The sequence below is a fragment of the Protobothrops mucrosquamatus genome, unplaced genomic scaffold (assembly GCF_001527695.2).
Source record: "Protobothrops mucrosquamatus isolate PMUCROS unplaced genomic scaffold, P.Mucros_1.0 scaffold_6, whole genome shotgun sequence".
NCBI classification, from domain to species: Eukaryota; Metazoa; Chordata; class Lepidosauria; order Squamata; family Viperidae; genus Protobothrops; species Protobothrops mucrosquamatus.
Genome location: NW_015386082.1, coordinates 1,074,172 through 1,093,112, shown reverse-complemented (window position 1 = coordinate 1,093,112; position 18,941 = coordinate 1,074,172). Strand labels below are relative to the sequence as shown.

The 18,941-nt window shown below is 35.8% G+C and overlaps 1 protein-coding gene across 1 annotated transcript in view; it reads right to left on the bottom strand.

The window, feature by feature from the left end:
* Positions 1-18,941, bottom strand: part of EXOC2 (exocyst complex component 2) — a 94,375-nt gene that overhangs the window by 6,968 nt on the left and 68,466 nt on the right. The window contains exons 19-25 of the mRNA XM_015813961.1: positions 16,868-16,927; positions 14,905-14,966; positions 14,180-14,246; positions 12,123-12,239; positions 9,845-9,986; positions 1,877-1,932; positions 1,118-1,240 (exon numbers count right to left, since the gene is read on the bottom strand). Coding sequence (XP_015669447.1) covers positions 1,118-1,240; positions 1,877-1,932; positions 9,845-9,986; positions 12,123-12,239; positions 14,180-14,246; positions 14,905-14,966; positions 16,868-16,927 — 627 coding nt within the window. The remainder of the gene's footprint in view (positions 1-1,117; positions 1,241-1,876; positions 1,933-9,844; positions 9,987-12,122; positions 12,240-14,179; positions 14,247-14,904; positions 14,967-16,867; positions 16,928-18,941) is intronic.

Here is an 18,941-nt window from a genome sequence, read left to right as displayed (position 1 = left end):
AATCCAGAAGTTTAACCATCCAATTTCAAAAGATGTGCTCTTTGGGAAAAAAAAATGGTCTTAGGTTTTTGACTCATGGATGGAATAAATTACCATAAGCGTCTTTCCTTGGATTGAGAGTCTGTGTTTTTTTTTTTAAATCACAGATCCCTGTTAATAGATTTCAAAGGAAGAATTACAACCAAATATATGGTATCGTTATTTATATATTTATGGACCAACTTCAGAAAATTCGTATAGTCTAAAAAGTGCTAGAGTAGTTATTCTTGGACTGCATTTGGTGTTGCATTAATGTTAAATTAAATTGAAACTTGATAAAAAGCATCCATAAAAGAGACCTCAAGCAAGATGGAGCAATGACATCAGTAAGTATCGCAGGCCCAATTGGCAAAAGAAAGATCAGGACCGTATTGGTTGGAAACATGCAGAAGAGGCCTTCTTCCTGGAGTGGATAGACAATGGCTAGAATGGTGATGACGATTAATGTTTGCAGAACAATGTGGAACTAAAAGAATTCGTTCCTGCACAATTAGCCTGCTTCTCTTAGCCATCTGATACAGATCTTAACTCAAAGATATTTTTCTCAGACTTACTGTGCACTCAACCAGCTATAACAGTGATGGCGAACCTTTTAGAGACCGGGTGCCCAAACTGCAACCCAAAACCCACTTGTGCATCGTCGGGTGCCGGGTGGATGTGGCCCATTGGGTGGGTGTGGCCCATTGGGTGGGCGTGGCCCATTGGGTGGGCGTGGCTGCGGTGGTAACGGCAGACTGGGTGGGACTAAAAAGTTCAATCAATCAATTCCAACTTTGCAAGATCTTTTTTTTCCCCGCGAGAAGTTGAAATTGACTGATTGATTGAACCTTTTTTTTTTTTTTTTGCACACGGCGGCGGAGGCCTAAAGCGAAAAGGTTTTATAAAACCCAGCTGAAGGCCTAGGACTGGGGCGACGGCGCGCGTGCCCACAGAGAGGGCTCCGAGTGCCGCCTCTGGCACCCGTGCTATAGGTTCGCCACCACTGAGCTATAACCATGGGATTTTATGAAAACTGCATCAAAAAGAATTGTCTGTCTGTAGCATATTTGTTAACAATAACACCCCCCAACTTGACTACCTGTAGAGCACCATTTCTGCTAAAAGATGAAACACACTGCATTAGTCTGCTGAGTTCTTCGGCAACTGCTTCAACAATCCTTGACAGAACTCTGGGTACAAGCTCCTTTGAGATAGTGAATACCTGCAGATTTTAAATGAAACACAAAGTAACATCCCGGATTTATTTTTCTCTCTGTGTATTTTCCTACAGTTGTTATCATGACAGCAATTTTAAAAGGTAGACTTCATGATACAGAACCCCTTTCCTGACACAGTTCTGGAGAAATCTAAAGCTTGCACATACTTATATGCCTTCAATTGATTTTTCTAAAGGTACTGTGAATTTTAAAATTGGTTTCCCATGGACAAAGTCAGATACCATCATTTTCTCCCTTACTTAATCTTTAATGGAAATAACTGGCACAGAATGGGTACAAAAGTCAGTTAAACAAGCAGGAATGTGCAACAAAAAAGATTTGTCCCCATTTGTCTCTACTATATTTTAAATTTTCTAAACCTCAGCAACTTTAAGATGTGTGGACTTCAACTCCCAGAATTCCCATTGGCTGGAAATGCTGGGAATTGAAGTCCACACATCTTAATGTTGCCGAGGTTGAGAAAAACTGTTCTAAAAGGCAGATGAAACAAGGGTCGTAACTATCAACTGAAGACCTCACCTTTTGTGTAACATTTTTGAATCTATTTTTGGCCCCGGAAAACAAAGGCCACTTATGCTTTTTTGGCACTCATTGTGGATAATAAGTTGCATTAGTCTCACCTCAGCATGTACAGCAATTATGTGTACTAAAGCTTCCTTTAAGTAGTTTCTGACACCTGTAAATAAAAAAGGACATAAGACAAACACATACAAAGTTGTTCAATTTATTTGTACCATGCTGGCTTACTTGATTAAAATGCAAAGTTAATATCAGCATATAGAAAGTGAAAGCTTCTTCCAACCACACCACCACATTTATTTCCTTTTTGAAAACAAAATGGGGAAAGGCACATTTCCTTATTGCAAAGATTACTAGCCATAAGTTCCTCGTCTTGTCTGGCATTATTTTCCCTTCCTTCTTTAAAACAATTCATGTATGTGTGTATGTGTGTGTTAATATTCAATAATAGAGAACTTTGATTCTAATGACTTCATTGTCACAATTATGGAATATACAACCACAAGGCAGCTACAACTGATTCTGACTTCATTTTATGAAATGAATTTCTGCCAATAAAAGAGAGACAGATTTCTACAGGATGGAACTCTTGGTAGTATTTAAATAGATTGTGCAATTAAAATACCTATACTGAGAATGAATGGGAACATATTTTAAAATATTTCCATTTGAAATACGTAGAAACCTGTAGTGGAGTTAATTTTGGACTGCATCTAAAGAACTGTCCACATATGCTATTTGAGACAATTTCTCCATTTTTAAAAAAGTATGACAGCCACTGCAAAGATCTCAAGTGCTGTTACCTCTAATATAACTCAATATTCAAGAAAACAAGCATGTAAAACACTGTTCTTGTAAATTAGTGAACAGGTCCTGCATGATCAATGTACTATAGCACAGGAACATTTAATTAAAGGAAACCTTGAATTCTGAAAATAATCTGCTAACCTAAATTACACTGAGGGATATATATGTGTAAATGTCTGTCCAAAGCAAATTGTTATACGAGACAAATTGCACATGACCATTTTCATTTGACTATTTATTATTAGTGAAGCTTTATTATATTTGATAGGTATGAGAAATGGGACCGAGTTCCTGCTAGGAAAGACAGGCTACAGCAGTGTCTAATTCAAGAAAAAAAAAACACTCATTATTCTGCAGATACTATTTGCCTCATCTTTGCCCTTTCAAAAGCTACAGAGGCAGGTGTCACTTATACATTTTAAACAGGAGTGCAAAGTACCAGCTTAAGGCAGTGACATACAGAACTATTCTCACTATACTTGAATGCATGCTTTTATGGATTCTACTTATTCATTATTTTGTCATTATTCTACAGGTCAGTGATGATTTATAAAAACCATAAACCTCTAAGACACAGGCACCATATGATGTCATGGCATTCAAGAGAAGTGCCCCCACCCACATACCTCCTGACTCACTTAGTAAAAAAGGCAGAGCTCTATCTTGGAAATTCCCCAGGGACGCACATAATATGATGTCTGGCATTAAGCAGACATGATTATCTCACTGAGCAACTGGAGAAAAGAAAGAAATTATGAAGTCTAGCAGTATATAGCATTTGCTTTGCTTTGGGAGATAAAGAACCACTTCCCCCACTCTTATTTTTCTGTCAGTAGCCATCTTGATCCGTTTGGAAAGCCACAGGGACAAATTTACTGATAAAATAAATGCATTCATGAAATCATAACAAAACGAGGAAAATATCTGCTCATGTTGTTTTTAAAAAATATATGCTACCAAAGTGTCCATCCACAGTTATATTTGTGTAGCAAATGGCGAGGGCATTAAAACTATGACCAGAGAAAAGGAAAATCAAATCACCCCAGTGGATTGGGGATCTGGAGAAGGGGCATCCCGGAATAATTTCTGGAAACTGAAATCTCAGAACCAAACATTCCTTTTAACCAGATGCTTTTAAGGAGGGATAAGGTGTCTACTTGGTCATCTAGGACAGTGGTGGCGAACCTATGGCACGGGTGCCAGAGGCGGCACTCAGAGCCCTCTCTGTGGGCACGCACGCCGTTGCCCCAGTCCTAGGCCTTCAGCTGGGTTTTATAAAACCTTTTCACTTTAGGCCTCCGCCGCCGTGTGCAAAAAAAAAAAAGAAGGTTCAATCAATCAGTCAATTTCAACTTCTCGCAGGAAAAAAAAAGATCTTGCAAAGTTGGAATTGATTGATTGAACATTTTAGTCCCACCCAGTCTGCCGTTACCACTGCAGCCACGCCCACCCAATTGGCCACACCCACCCAGCACCCAACGATGTATAAGTGGGTTTTGGGTTGCAGTTTGGGCACTCGGTCTCTAAAAGGTTCGCCATCACTGATCTAGGATTTAAACCCTCTTGAAGTCTTGCTCCATCTCAACAAGACAAAATGCCTGTTGGAGGCAAGAGCATTCGATCTCACAAGCACTGAAGCGGAGTGGATCTGCCACAGTCAGCTGCTTCATTTTGATGGAAAGTGTTTCTGCAATGCTTGTGCCAAGAGGCCATTTTTGTCTAGTACAGCACAGTTAATGCAGTAGAAATGCAGTAGATGTCAAACCACGGTCACCAAAAGGCTACTGCAAAGATGTGCATAGCCCTGCAGGCTACTTTATAAGAACAGTATCAGTTCTTATGTCCTGGCAGGTTGCTGAATGGGTTGAGAGGAACAAGACAGCAAAAGCGATTGAGCATTTGAAACCCAGGAATGCGTGAAAATGGTGACTGATCAGTGTCTGCTTAGAAAAAAGGTCTGTTTCCAATAATGTGGTTTAAGCATAAATCTTTTCATGCTGAAAACAGAAAAACAAATGATAAAAAACAAATTGCTGCATTTCGATATAGTGTGTACATGAAATAAAAATAATTCTAAAAATAATAACACTAATCTTTCCATTTGGGCAGTTTTTCCATGCTGCCATTAAAAGAACTGGGAAGAGTCTCTTTGCAATGTTCTAAAATGTACGACAGTGCTCTGTCTAAGTTCTTTTCCTCCCCTCAAATCACATCTGGATGGTAAAATCAGGGTGCATTCATGCCTTCAAAAATGTCATTTAAAAGTAAGCAATCTCTTCAAGTCTTGTCTAGCTGGAAATGAAGACCCTGTTACCCTGTATAAGCAACTGCAAAAAAGAGTGTAAAATTAACATCTGAGAACTGAAGAAGCAGTCCACTGGCATAAAATGACTTATACTGTGCTCCCTCATGGTTACCTCCATAACAAGAACACAGAAGACGTAGCCAAAACTTGTTAGATCAAACTTGCTGAACAGCGAGCCCAGATTAGTAAGGATGTATCTCCCAAACCATATTGAAAGACTGAAGGGACTTTTGATGTTTATAGGAACCTGAGCAGCTAATATATAGAGTACATGCGTCAGAGAGAGCAGAAATTTAAACCATGTTTATTTCCAATGAAATCACATTTAACACTGTAAAATGCCCTACAATTGGATGCTGTTTCAATGGGAAGTGAAAGAGGAAGCCCTTTTTCAAATCTAAGCCAGCGGTGCTAATCTCATTTACATCTCCCTGTTCACCACCTTCTTCAAAGCTTTTTGATCATGAAAAACTCCAGCAGTTATTTGTAATAACTGACATTTATCAGTTAGCAGACAGATTAATTTATAGAGTGCTTGATACACTTGTGCTTAAAGTCCTTGACTACAATATAAGAAGCAACTCTTAAGAGAGCGATTTTATTCTTTAAAGAATACTCACGAAGAGACAGAAATTAATTAGTCTGCATAATCCAAAACAAATCTGTATAGGAAAACCTGTATTACAATTTAAAATTTAAAACTTTAAACGGGCGTCAGTTTATATGAAGAGAATATGACTTGCTTAAAGCAGAGAGAAAAAAACAATTGCTGGAAGTGATGATCATCTGCATGTAAGAAAGCTCATTTCTTTCTCTTCAGTGAGTAATTTCCTGCTTTTACTGGAAACATTCCACCACTAATCATAGAAGGATCTGAAGATATGATAGTTCAATTTTGCTTCGATATTGTTGTCAACAGAAGAAAACGTGAATTGTGTAGGCAAGTTCTGGAAAGTCTTCATAAGGACAACCCACCTATAATTACATTTCCTGTTTTTAACCCCTTAATTCTGCATGAGCTCTACCTGCCTGACAAAAATAAATTTCAGAAAGCTGGTTATTTATATCTCAGGGTTTTCCCCCCTTTATATGTTAAAAATAAAATGGTTAGAAAGACATACTATTTTATTTATAATCACAGTCGTAGAGTGCTGACTACTGGAATATCAGATGTAATTTACAAATGAAACATAAAATCAAAAGTAATTCAAATATTTTTGCCTGAAAAAAATGTTAATGCTAACACTGAGACCAATTTTCTCCATTAAATGCAAGTCCACTAAGGGACCAGTGATGGCTATAAAGAAGGACTGACCAAGCTTTTCTCAGATGACTGAGCTGTACCTGTTGGTTGACCTCCACAGATAATCTCAATATAGTTGGAGGCAGTTCCTCAGTTAACCCAGACTTCTAAGAAAAAGTCTGAGAAATACAAGAATAACTTTAGTTTGTACTTTTGCTTTGCATCAATGTGATTTATTATTATTATACCAATATCTTCAATAAACCAAATAGTTTAAATATGATATACGTCCATAAACCTGTGGTTGCCCTAATAATGGCCTGCCGCTGTCTTTGGGAGATGAAATGACAGCTATTTTGAAATGAAAAATGGACTTGAAGATATGTAGGGTTTATGAATTTATTTTGATTGTCATTCAAACTTTATGAATATTATCCTGGAGCTTCTAAGGAAAATGCAAAAGGGAATCCGCTGATTTGAGAAAGGCTTACATTGACAAAAATCCCTGGAATGCCAAGGAGATAATAGAAGCCCAATTATATTAAAATATATATTCTAATTTTTCCAATAAAATGCCAAACTGTTTGACAAAGATACAGACAGCATACTGTATAACCTAGCCATAAATACCTGGATCATTTGCTAACTAATCTCTCTCTGCATAATATTATTTGCTTTGTCTTTCAAACTAATCATAAAACAAGATAGTAAGATGACTGTGTGTTTATTAAGTAACAGTTAAAGGACAGCTCATCTTCATTTAATGAATGAGGTCATGAAAACTAAGACCAAATATATACTCCCCCCCCATAAATAATTGCTAGTCAAGAGAGCCAATCAGGCCATTCAGAGCTTTCACCTTTCTCTATAGTACAACATACCGGTAGTATTTTATATGTAATAAACCCAGAAGTAACAGGAAAATAATTGAGCCACTTGATTAGAGTAGGTCAGTGTTTTGATTTGTAATCATGGGATTTTTTTAAATGATACTTTGTTAAATCAGATGACAAAGATGCTTTTTAAGCACTAGGCCATACAAGCAGTCCTTGTTAAGTGACTGCAATTGATTACGACAACTCAGTTGTTAAGTGCACAAGTAATCTCATCAGATAAAGTTCTACTGTACCTGTGCCTAGTTCATTTTCTCCCTTTTTTTGCCCACTCACAGGGCAGAGAGTTGTTTGAACAATTGATCTCTTCCTGAACTTCTTTTTTCAGCAGTGACACACTTTCCTTTCCTAAAAAGCCTGCAGTGTGAGTTCAGTTAGTTGATTAGAATTCTGGCCCTTTCAGCTGCCTGAAACTGACCAGACTTAATCAGTTTCACACAGAAGGGTTTTATTATCGTAAGCAATATGAGAGAATTGGTCAGAAAATGTTTTTTCATTACCATTTATTGCCATCATGTTTGTGAATGGTTGCTATCTTAGACAGTTGCTAAATGAGGGCTAAAGTAATAAATGTGAGAATCTGCTGCTTTATTTTAATTGCAAAATAATTTACTGTTTGTAATCAAGTAGTAATAATATCTCCTATTTTCTAGATTATATAAAATGCAGGAAAATGTGTGCTAATGTGTACTTCTGTGGAAGTCGATTAAAACTTGCTCAAGAGTAGTGGTCAAAGATTATATTTTTTGGAAAGAAAAGCTTTTAGTTTAGATGAGAACATTTGCAGCAAGCTCAAGAGAAATAAACAATGATTTAAATGCCAGGAACAATGGTAAATTTGTATCTGAATTGAGAGGCAGTTTTGAGCTGATATTAACCAATCTTGAAAAAAGATTAGGATCAGATTTGGTTGGAATGTCATCAGGAAATCCCAGAAATGAAGGTTAGACTGGGAAGTTAAAAACACCCAGAAAAAGATAATGGCAAATCATTTCCATATTGTTGCAGGAAAACAACATGGACATGTCAATGTAGCCATGATGAGCTGAGGCCATCCTGAAGGAGTTATTAACTTTAATTTACTGATATAAACACAGAATATTTTACTCATGTGTTGTTTCTTGGACATTATTATGAGTGTTCCTGGTCATTCATAAATTCTCCAATTCTTTTTAAAGAATTATCACCCAAATGAATTCATAAGCTTGAATACTGAAAAAGCAACATAAAACATTTTGTGTAAGGTTTTTATTCTCCTGGTATGAGCTATAAACTATAATCTCACCAAATGTTAAAAAAATGGGAAGTGCTTTTGGCCATAATCTTTGCATTACAAGTGTAATATAATGCAATACACAGAGCCAAATATTTTGCCTCATTCTAACATAGCTAATAATCTCACTTGGGAAAGTGAGTAACATGGGAAAGCAGAGTTCTGGTTTGCTTTCTAAAAGTATTCTACCTTTAGAAAGTATTCTACTTTTTTTAAAACTAAAGATCCATAAAGTGAAAGCAGATACAATATGGTGACACCTCATGTGACAGAGCCAGTTACTTCCTGAATTCCATTATTCATACATTGAGCCAACCTGTGTATAAAAATTCAAATGTCCATTATGAGTAACTACAGGCCAGAAATTCCAACAAGACATATCAATATATTCACTGTGAAAATAAAAGTCCTGAAATTGGGAAGAGTGCAGGATAGATATCGAAACCCTAGTTGAAACCTGGAGTCTGAAGGAAGATCTAAACTCATGTTTATTTACAAATTAATAAAAAATACTATACAACGTTCAAGCTAGCTCTACAGATTCCTCAACTGATTGCTTAGTGACTGGTTTGAAGTTAAAACGAACCTTAGAAAAGATACTTACAACCTGGTTCCAAAATTCCAATCGTTGCTTCCTCCCCCTCGGTCCGTAGTCATGTGACTGCATTTTGGGTGTTTGGCAAATAATCTGCATTTACGGCCATTTTGTAGTGTCCCATGGATATGTGACTTACATTGTTTTTGCTGAATAGTGGCGTTTACTTTTGGTTTCAGTAAAAACATCCCATAGCGAAAAAGGGTTCACTTAATGACTGCAGCATTTGCTTAATGACCATGGCAGTTAAACTGGGTTGGTTACGTGATGACTCACTTTATGACCATCTAATTTATGACTGTAATGAGTAGGCTCCATTATACTCATAAATCAAGGGCTACCCATTATTAGGGTTCTTGATCATGCAAGACATCTACTCATATCCAGATTAATTCTGTGTAAATGTCCCTCGAAACTAACAGTCAAAACAGAAATGTCAGTGACTCAATTAGCCTCCTGGCCCTTATTTTTATCCTAGCCTGGAGAAGTTGAGCATCGACATGAGATAAAATTGAATTTTGCTGTTTTTAAACAGGTTGGGAGATTCTTGCTAATTTAGTTTAAATCATCAGAAAATCTATTGATCTCAGGTTCCTTAGCTCATTTCTGCCTCCCTCTCTCTTAAGTAACTTTCTATGCATAGAACTGACTGAAACGGTTTATGTGTGCAGAAACAGTTACGGTACGTGCCTATTCACTCAGCCAACAGCAGCACTGTGAATCCTTGTATGTAAAAATGAATCAGCACAGGATTCTTATAATATGAATCAGTCCAGACACTGAGCTGTGAACCCTGAACCAGTCCAGACATTGAGCTATGAGCTCTCCAGTAATGAGTACTATAATAAAAATGCACACACAGACACACACAGATTTTAGTGATATGGAATATTTGAAAATGTTAAATTATATTTATCCACAGTAGTTATTCCAAGAATTCTACTAATACTTACCTGTTGGAAGAAGACAATCTTTCCAATCAAAATAACCGGCATAAATTCCAGGTTCCAATGAACCTACTATAGGATCAGCCTTTAGCTCAATGTATATTTCAAACAGCCGCTGATCTAATTCTTTTAATGAATCCATGCTAACCTAAAATAGAGACATAATTGTAACATTAATAATATCAATAGAGAGAATGTACATGTCAGATCCTTTAATCTTTCAAATATACTAGTTAGGTTAATTGCATTTTTTGCCAATATTGGCTGTATATAAACCAAAGTTACTTGTTACAAGAACAGAATATTGGACAACTTCCCCAATATCCCATCTGGTTCAATGAGAAAAAGGCATCCAATTATATTAGTATACAGGAAAAGCAGGTAACATAACAAAAGGTGTTGTTCTTTCTTTTATTGTTACTGTTGTTTTGGGCTTGTAATTCCCATCTACAAAATGATACCCAAGAAATACTGTTTTTTAAACTTTCAACAGGGAAGAGATAAAGTAATGTTTTCCAATGTAAGAATGTACAGCAGACAGCAAGGTGCACGGTGTAGTAATTGGCATTTCATAACCTTACGCTGCTTAAATTTGATTGACTGAAGTGTATTTTATTAGTATGATTTGAACCACTTGACACTGAAAAGACCTTTATAGCTGTCTTTCCTTCAAGGTAGTAAAACAGGAACTGTAAGGATTGGTATTTTATTATTATAGGATATAATATAAAGAATCTTGAAAGCTTGTCAAAAATTTTGTTTTTCCCATCTAATGCTAAATAAAATTAATTCAAATTTCTCTTGCTTTCTTCTTTCACAAGACTAATTTTTTTTTAAAGTCACCCCCTTAACAGCTCGCTCATTCCTTCCTCACTGGCAGTCAGGTTCATGTTCCTTCACGATGGGAAACTTTAAATTCCAGTTTGATAGGCAGAGGCATCCAACAAGGGAAATGTCTGCAAGCTGATCTGTTTTAAATAAAAGGATGTAGCTTTTTTCAATACATCAAAACATTTCAGCAGACTGAATCTATAGCTTGATTCTCAGCTGGAGAGAAAGGCCTCTGACTGCAAAATGCAGGCCAGAGCTCCATTGTCAGTTGCAGAAGTGGGCCGGTGAAGTGAAACAAGTGTCAGTCCATGGGAGGCCTGGCTGCAATGGTAAGCTCCACCCCCCACCCCAGCTTGATTTTTAGGTATGCGCCTCGCCCCATAACTAGGGCTTATTTTGGGGGTAGAGCTTATATTAGGCCTGTACCCCCCAAAATCAAGCTAGGGCTTATTTTCAGGGTAGGGCTTACTTTCGGGGAAAACGATAGGTTAAACCTCAGACTTAAATGTGATTAGTGTGGAGGATGCCAAACTGTGAACATACTGCATTTCATAGTTTTTGATTTTCCATTCTTAACAAATTATATAAAATATTTTGAAAATAGGTAGATGATGAGTCTCAGCAGTCGGGATCGATTTATTTCTTGATTCATTTTACAATGTGTAAATCCTGCTTTTTCCATGAAAATAAATCACAAATGTGTAATTAACGTAAAAAAAATGTCAGTACAAGTGGTCCTCAATTTATAACCATCGTTTGGCGACTGTTCAAAGTTACAGCGGCAATGAAAATACTGACTTACGACTGATCCTGGCATCCCCATAGTCACATGATCAAATTTCGGGCGGTTGGCATTCAGCATGTATTTGCTATGGTCATGTGACTGCCATCTGCAACCTTTCCAGGTGGCTTCTGAGAAGCAAAGTCAGTGGAGGAAGTCAGATTTGCTTAGTCACTGTGTGATTCAGTTAACAATTGCAGTGACTCGCTTAACAACAGTGGCAAAAAAGGTTGTAAAATTAGGATTAACTCACTTAACAATTGCCTTGCTTAGCAGCAGAAATTTTGGACCCAGCTCTGGTCATAAATTGAGGACTACCTGTACGGCAATTTTAAAAAATGAGAACATTCTAAAATGGCTTAATTTTTTTTGTAAGTTATTCTAATCTTATCAACTTACTTCATCTGAATGTCTGTAGTCAGATTTTTTTAACGACTCTTTAATCCCTTTGTTTTGGGGTGGAATTGGGGTGACTGAGTGGAACTGAGCGTTTACTGGCCAGATGCCCTTCCTGACGCCTACGTGGAGTTCACAGCAGGGATTTTGTCTTTGCGCTCTGATAGAGAAACATCTGCCGCTGCCTAGGATTGAACTCTCAACCTTCTGAGTGGGAGGCGAGCGCCTTTACATCTAGGTCACCACGCTGATCATCTGTAGTCAGAAAATACTTACTTGAATAATTTTTTCCACTCCTTGGAAACCATGCTTCTCAAAATGTTCGGCTAGATTGATGAATGTGTGACGTTCCAAATAGCAGCAGTTACTGAGGACAATTAAAAGCCTCCGTTCCTAAATAAATAAATAAAAAGGATCCAATGAAGGGGAGTACTTTAAGAAGAAAATGCACATACCAAATACTTTGCCTTAATGGTACAAGGCAAATGCTAACCATTTAAAAGTTTAAATAGTTCTTAAAATAAAACCTTTTAACATCTTTATTAATTTTATTATAAGTCCAGAGAAACCAGAAACTTTGACACATGAAATATTCACAACAAAGTATACAGCATCACTGAACTGATGTAAAAAAATATTCTTCCAAAAGGCACTAGTTACTTAAGGTGCATCATTCTTCTTCTACAGAAACATAACAGGAATCATTTATTAAATATGTTTTGAGATTTGAAACACCAAATATGAATGCACACCTGCTTAGCGATCAAATGAAGAAAACAGTGAGAATAGCAATGCAATCTGGACATCTTCCAGTGAGTATAACATCTTCTTTAGGAAGTGCTAGCTTCCTAATGTTTCCTGTTTCCAGTTAAGAAACTAGTTTTTTTAAAAAAAATTCTCCCCCCCCCACTTTCTTGCATAACTCTTAGTTCAGAAATATTCTTAACTCTCCTTGTATGCACCGCATACTTGATATATTCCCAGATTTTCAGCAATATTCAAACAGAGGGTTTTTGAAAGCCATTTCAAAACAATCATATTTCTTTCCTACCAGTACTTCATGATTAATTTTAAAGTATGCTTTGGACTATTGTCTTACTGAAATATCTAACCTTTCAACTTTGGTTTCTTCACTGAGTAGTGAATACTATCATGTACAACAAGTTGATGTTTTACAGTCTATTCTTCTTTCCAGCCTCACAACATTTCTTGCACTCCTCCAAGACAGAATTATTCTAATGCTATTCTACTGCAGTCTTTTCTTCAAATGCTTCACATTCCCGCCACCCCCAAATTTTGCGTGGTTGTGGCCATGGTTGAACAGTTCAATTTTTGTTTCATTAGTCCAAAGAACTATATTCCTAAATGTTTCAGGTTTGATGACTTTTTCTGAGGGGGAAGGCATTGTTTATATACTTTATTTTGGGATGATTTCGGAGAAAAGATTAGATCATGGTTGCATATGTAATGCTTTAGCGTGGACCTATAGATAATTATTCTAGTGTCAGCTAAACTTTTCAGCAGGTTGTTTCCAGTGATTCATGGCTTCTGTTTTGCAGATCTGACTGGTTTTGTGACAGTTTTCGCAGAGATTTTTCTTGGTCTTCCACATTTTCCACTGCAGAAAGCCTTTTTCATTTTTGCAGCTTTCTCCTACTTTTACATGTGGTTTATTTTCATTTTCAAATACGTGGCTTAGAAGAGCCAAAGTAGACAGAAGAACAATCCCAATCGGAGAGGGAAAGAAGATAGCAGTATTTGTTCATATGGCAAAATATCTTTTATCTGGCTTGCTAATCTTAATGAAATCAATTATTATTTACCATTTCCAACTTTTGAAAATATCAGAACTAATTAACTGCAAATTTCTGCATCTGCCGTATTTATTTTTTTCCTCTTTTAATTCAACAAATGATAGGATATGAATAGTCAGTATGGATTCAAATGTGCAGGAAGATGTCATTTAACTTTCTACCATAAAGAGGTTGTATCAGCTTCTGTTCTTTTAGGGACTGATGAAACAGAAACAACTTAATCAGAGATGCCTAAATTTTTGAGTATAACTATATATGTAAATTAATTAATTGATGTGATAAACTAATTTAAGTGCAAGCTTTTAACTAAAGCAGAATCTGAATTCTTGGCTAGCCAACCACAGATTTCTATTATATTATGGTTTGCAAAACATGCTCTGCTAGTAATATTTCCGTATTTTAAAGAAATAAAATTAGTACCATACAGTATATAATAGAACATACTTCTAAGCGAATTGTAACATATTGCTTAGATAATTTATTTTAATTTTTGGTTCAATGAACAGCAATAATACTTACTACAGATAAACTGAAATCTTCATGGATGCTTCCAAATAAATCTGAAGATGAAATGTCACCTGGAAGACTAAGGGATTTTGCAAATAGTCAGAGATTAACCCATCTTGGTATTAGGGTAAACCTGCCTTATAAATGTACATTTGTTTCCTAATGACCCTAATGAATTTAACTGACATGGATTCTTTAAAAAAAAAAAGAAACCAGTTAAATATATAGACTGAAGCTCTTATTTTCCATGCTAAAAGTTTTTAATTTTTTTTAAAGATGCCTGAAATTAATGTAGGGGTCATTTTTCCTTTGTACAGGACCCCTATCGAAGACGATGAGTTCACTGGAGTTGGGCAGCAAATACATTTAAATATATAGTTATATAATTAAAAAATGGAAATTACAGTTTATGATTTGTCAAGCCTTATTTAAAGAATTAGTTTTCCAAATTTTTGGAAACAAAAACCATAAGCTAACAACGTAGATGGAGTATGTATCATACTATACTAAACATGTTTTGGTCAGTTTATGATTCAATGTGACATGTGTAAGTTGTTAAATTGTTTAGCTGTGTCAAATAAATGACAAAAATTGCTTGTAGAATCTCTAAAATTAGTGATCTAAGAATAAAGTGTTCCTAATAATCATTTCAAGGTGAAATATGACTGAAAACTGGAAGTTTGCCAAATTCTAGAATTTTACTGTCAAAAAACTCATCACCAAATTATTTCACTTACTGGGTAGTATCTATATCACTGTCAGGCTTTGTACTCAGTTGCTCCAGGCAATCAATGAATACCTGCAAAAGAAAAAAAATCAATATATTTGATACCATCACTTATTATAAGTAGTGCTAACCAAGATAAGGAATGTAAGTAGTAGTTTCTTTTCCAATCTTTTCACCTCTACAGAGTATTTTCCATTTTATTCAAGCAGTTTAATTTTAGCTGACCTTTATTGTCTTATATTTGTTTTTAATTCTTCCTCTTATTCTTGTTAAACTGAATAAAGTAAACTGTTACGGCTTTAAAGGTTTCATCAATCCAGAAGCAAAGTGGAGATTTTATTGTCACTACACCTCAAAACAACATAATGATTTTCATTGCTTTTCTATACAAATGCGGTGGTGGTGGGGTGTCCCAAAGGAAATGGGAACATATGATGGAAACATGTATTTCCTAATTTATTTTTTTCTTTCTAAGGCAAACTGCATGATATTTAATAGCTATACAGCCATGGTGGCGCAGTGGTTAGAATGTAGTACTACAGGCTACTTCTGCTGACTGCTGGCTGCCTGTATTTTGGCAGTTCGATTCTCATCGGCTCAAGGTTGACTCAGCCTTCCTTCCTTCCAAGATCGGTAAAATGAGGACCCAGATTGTTGGAGGCAATATGCTGACTCTGTAAACCGCTTAGAGAGGGCTGTAAAGCACTGTGAAGCGGTATGTAAGTCTAAGTGCTATTGCTAATTATTTCTTCAGTTCAGTTCACCAATTCTTCATCTATATTTAAATGGATTTCATCTAACCCTGCCCTCAAAGCAGAAATAGGCATGGAAAACAGAAAAATGGCAGTGCATAATTAGCAGGAGATATCAGATCACTTTCTCTTTCTCGTCCCAATATTTCTTTTGTATGTCTCTAAACCTCAAATACAAATGTTAGCCATCGTGATTTCTGTAAATACAATATTTTTTTCTCTCCACTTTGGTACTATGCCTTAAAAAATAAAAACAATTTTGCACTATTTTGGATTTGAAGGCAGAAAGATGCTTTGATGTCTGCAGCTCCTTAAAGCATCTGCTTCTTTTCTTGGAATTGCAGAAACATTCATGTCTCTGCATGCTGTGAGGAAAATTTCTGCACTGCATTTCAAACACTGCATAGATCTAACTTTCAGGAGGTTTCCACAAACACAATGTTTTTTTTTAAAGACATTATGTTAATTGATAACATACTTGTAATCAGCCTTATGTGTAGCCTGCATTTGTATAACTAAAACAATTTCTCCTTCCATTCCCTTCCATCTTCCCCCTTACGCCAATTTAAATCCTACATTAGTCTAGCCACTGTGCATCTGATACAGTGAGTAGTAGCTCATGAAATCTTAGGTCTTTTAAGAAAACATTTTTAGTTGGGAAAGGTGCTACTACACTCTTGCTATTTTTTTGCTGACTAATCCATGTACTCTACTTAGTAAAAAACAGAATTACTTCACTATTGTTTTTTTTTTGTCTAGGCATGCCAAGATCAGCTAGGTGCTGTTTACATAGCTAACAAAAAATAGATTATCTCCTTGGATCTGTTCTCACCTGTATAGCAACTACATGCATTTTTTTTTTTAAAAAACCCCAAATGCTCCTAATTAGCTTTCTTTCCTTGTTTCAGAAGTTTGGTTCTAGATAACTGTATTGTTATCTACAGTTCTAGATAATTGTATTGTTATCTACAGCTAAAAGTTTAATTCAGGTCCCACAATATATGGAAGAAGTACAAAAATAGCAGAGTGCATGTTGAGAAAGAACTCATTTTTTTTAATTTGGAGCTGTATTATTCTGTTCAGTACTAACTTGTTCATACTAAAATTCAGTACTAGTGGCACAAGAAACAGATGACATTTATGAACAATAACTTCTCAAGCACATCTACTGCAGCTGAATAAACCTATTAATTTAGACCCTTCTCTTAAGTCAGACATTACCTGCATGATATTAATGCTCAGATAGCATACATCTTCCCGTATTTTTGTCTGCTGAAAAACCTAAAGAAGAAAAATTATTGGAACAAGTGAGTGAAATGGCTTCACATGAAAAAGCCAAGCATTTCCTCTGCATTTGTCGTGCTCTTAACTAACAACTTGCAGCCACACAATGCACTCTCTAAATAGGGACTAAAAGAAGCAATAACCAGAAGCTAGATTCAATGTCTTACAATATCTTTCAACTATTCTGCTACAGAGGGAGTCTGATCTTATGAATGCTTTATAAGGCATTGATTATTGGAAGCCAAATGCATAGAGCTGCAGATAGTCAATGAATATATTTATGTTAATTCTTCTCCAGATAAATCAACTAAGGATGCCAAAAGCTAGCTTTCTCTTCAAGTTGTAGTAAAAGAGAACATATAGGAACCTGAGAGCTTTGATTGCATACTGAAATTACTACTGTGGCTTGATCTACTTTCTGTAACAGTTATCTAATTTTTTTTTATTTCTCGTTTTGAAATAGTCTTGGAATCAAATACTGATTTTGAAGAACAGGTTATCAGCTTAATAGTTCTAAGCTGATAGTTCTAAAGCTACATTTTGCAAAGAAGGTAAATGTGTACTGAATGCTTAATTATTTAACATGATATGAGCAGACTGCACCAAGTTTCACCTGCAAAATGTATCTTTAAATTCTGCTTTTTGCATTTCACAAGGTTAAAAATAGAGCTTGTATGTTATACTGATCTAGCAAGTCTAATGAACATAACTCTACAATTTTATGAAATTATTTACATTCATGGACAATTTTCATGGTTTAGGTGTTGGTATCTTTCTTTCTAAATATATAATGCATACCATGCACACAAAAAGTTATTTCTGTGGCATAACTCATACAAACTGCATCCTTTTAGTTTACTACTGCATTTCTGAGAATATATGAATATTTTTGTGATTTACTGAGTTTTGCCTAATGCAGTGCTGTCCTACTATTTGGTTATTTTTTTCCTTCAAAAATAACATGCTTTATATGATTTAGCTATTACTGAATTTAATGACTTAAGAACAAAGACCGACAACTGAAAGAAGAGGAATTTCTTTTACTTATAACTGTGCAAATGACAACTGAGGCAGTGGTGGGATTCAGCTGGTTTGCACCACTTCGGCAGAACCGGTAGCTAATTTTTTGTTGCCCAGGCCCAGAATGGACTTCCAGAAGTGGCATCCACACAGAGAACCGGTTGTTCACATATATGAATCCCACACTGAACTGAGGGTTCAAATTAAGTATACAGAAGAGTTAACAATGTAACAATCTAAAAACAATTCATGTTTTTAAATGGGAATTAATCTTATAATAAGACAACAATCAGCTTAGAATTTGCAGAGTATATTATGGACTTTTATATAAAAATGCTGCTGTAAGTTGAGTTATCAGTCATAAAACAATAATCTGTCAGAAAGCAAACTGTAAACACTACACTTCTAATTTGTGTATTTTTCTTAATTCACCCTTAGGTGAATCATTATTATATCAAAGGACTATTATCAGTCATTCTGATTCTGAACTCAAGCAAGAACTCGATCATTAATTTTTTAAATTAAAATTTCAGATATTATTTTTATGAATTATTCTATCCCGATACATATACAAGATGCCTAATCTTGTTATTGCAATTAATATTGTAGCTATACTCTCATATCACTAATAATTATACTCACTTCTCATTTAGCAACCAAGTTCCACTCCAATGACCAGGTTGTTAAGCAAAATTTATTTATTTATTTATTTATTTATTAATTGCATTTGTATCCCGCCCTTCTCCTTTCGGACTCAGGGCGGCTGACAATTAGATAAAATACTAACATATGTACATATACCTGATTAAAATTTGATTAAAATGAAATATTTAAGTATGTCCAATTAAAAATAATTAAAACCCCTTTAAAATCCCTTAGGCCAGTCCCGCTAGCTGGAACAACCATGTCTTGAGGGCGCGGCGGAAGGAAGGGAGATCAGGGATCACCCTGATCTCTGGGGGCAGTTCGTTCCAGAGGGTGGGAGCTCCCA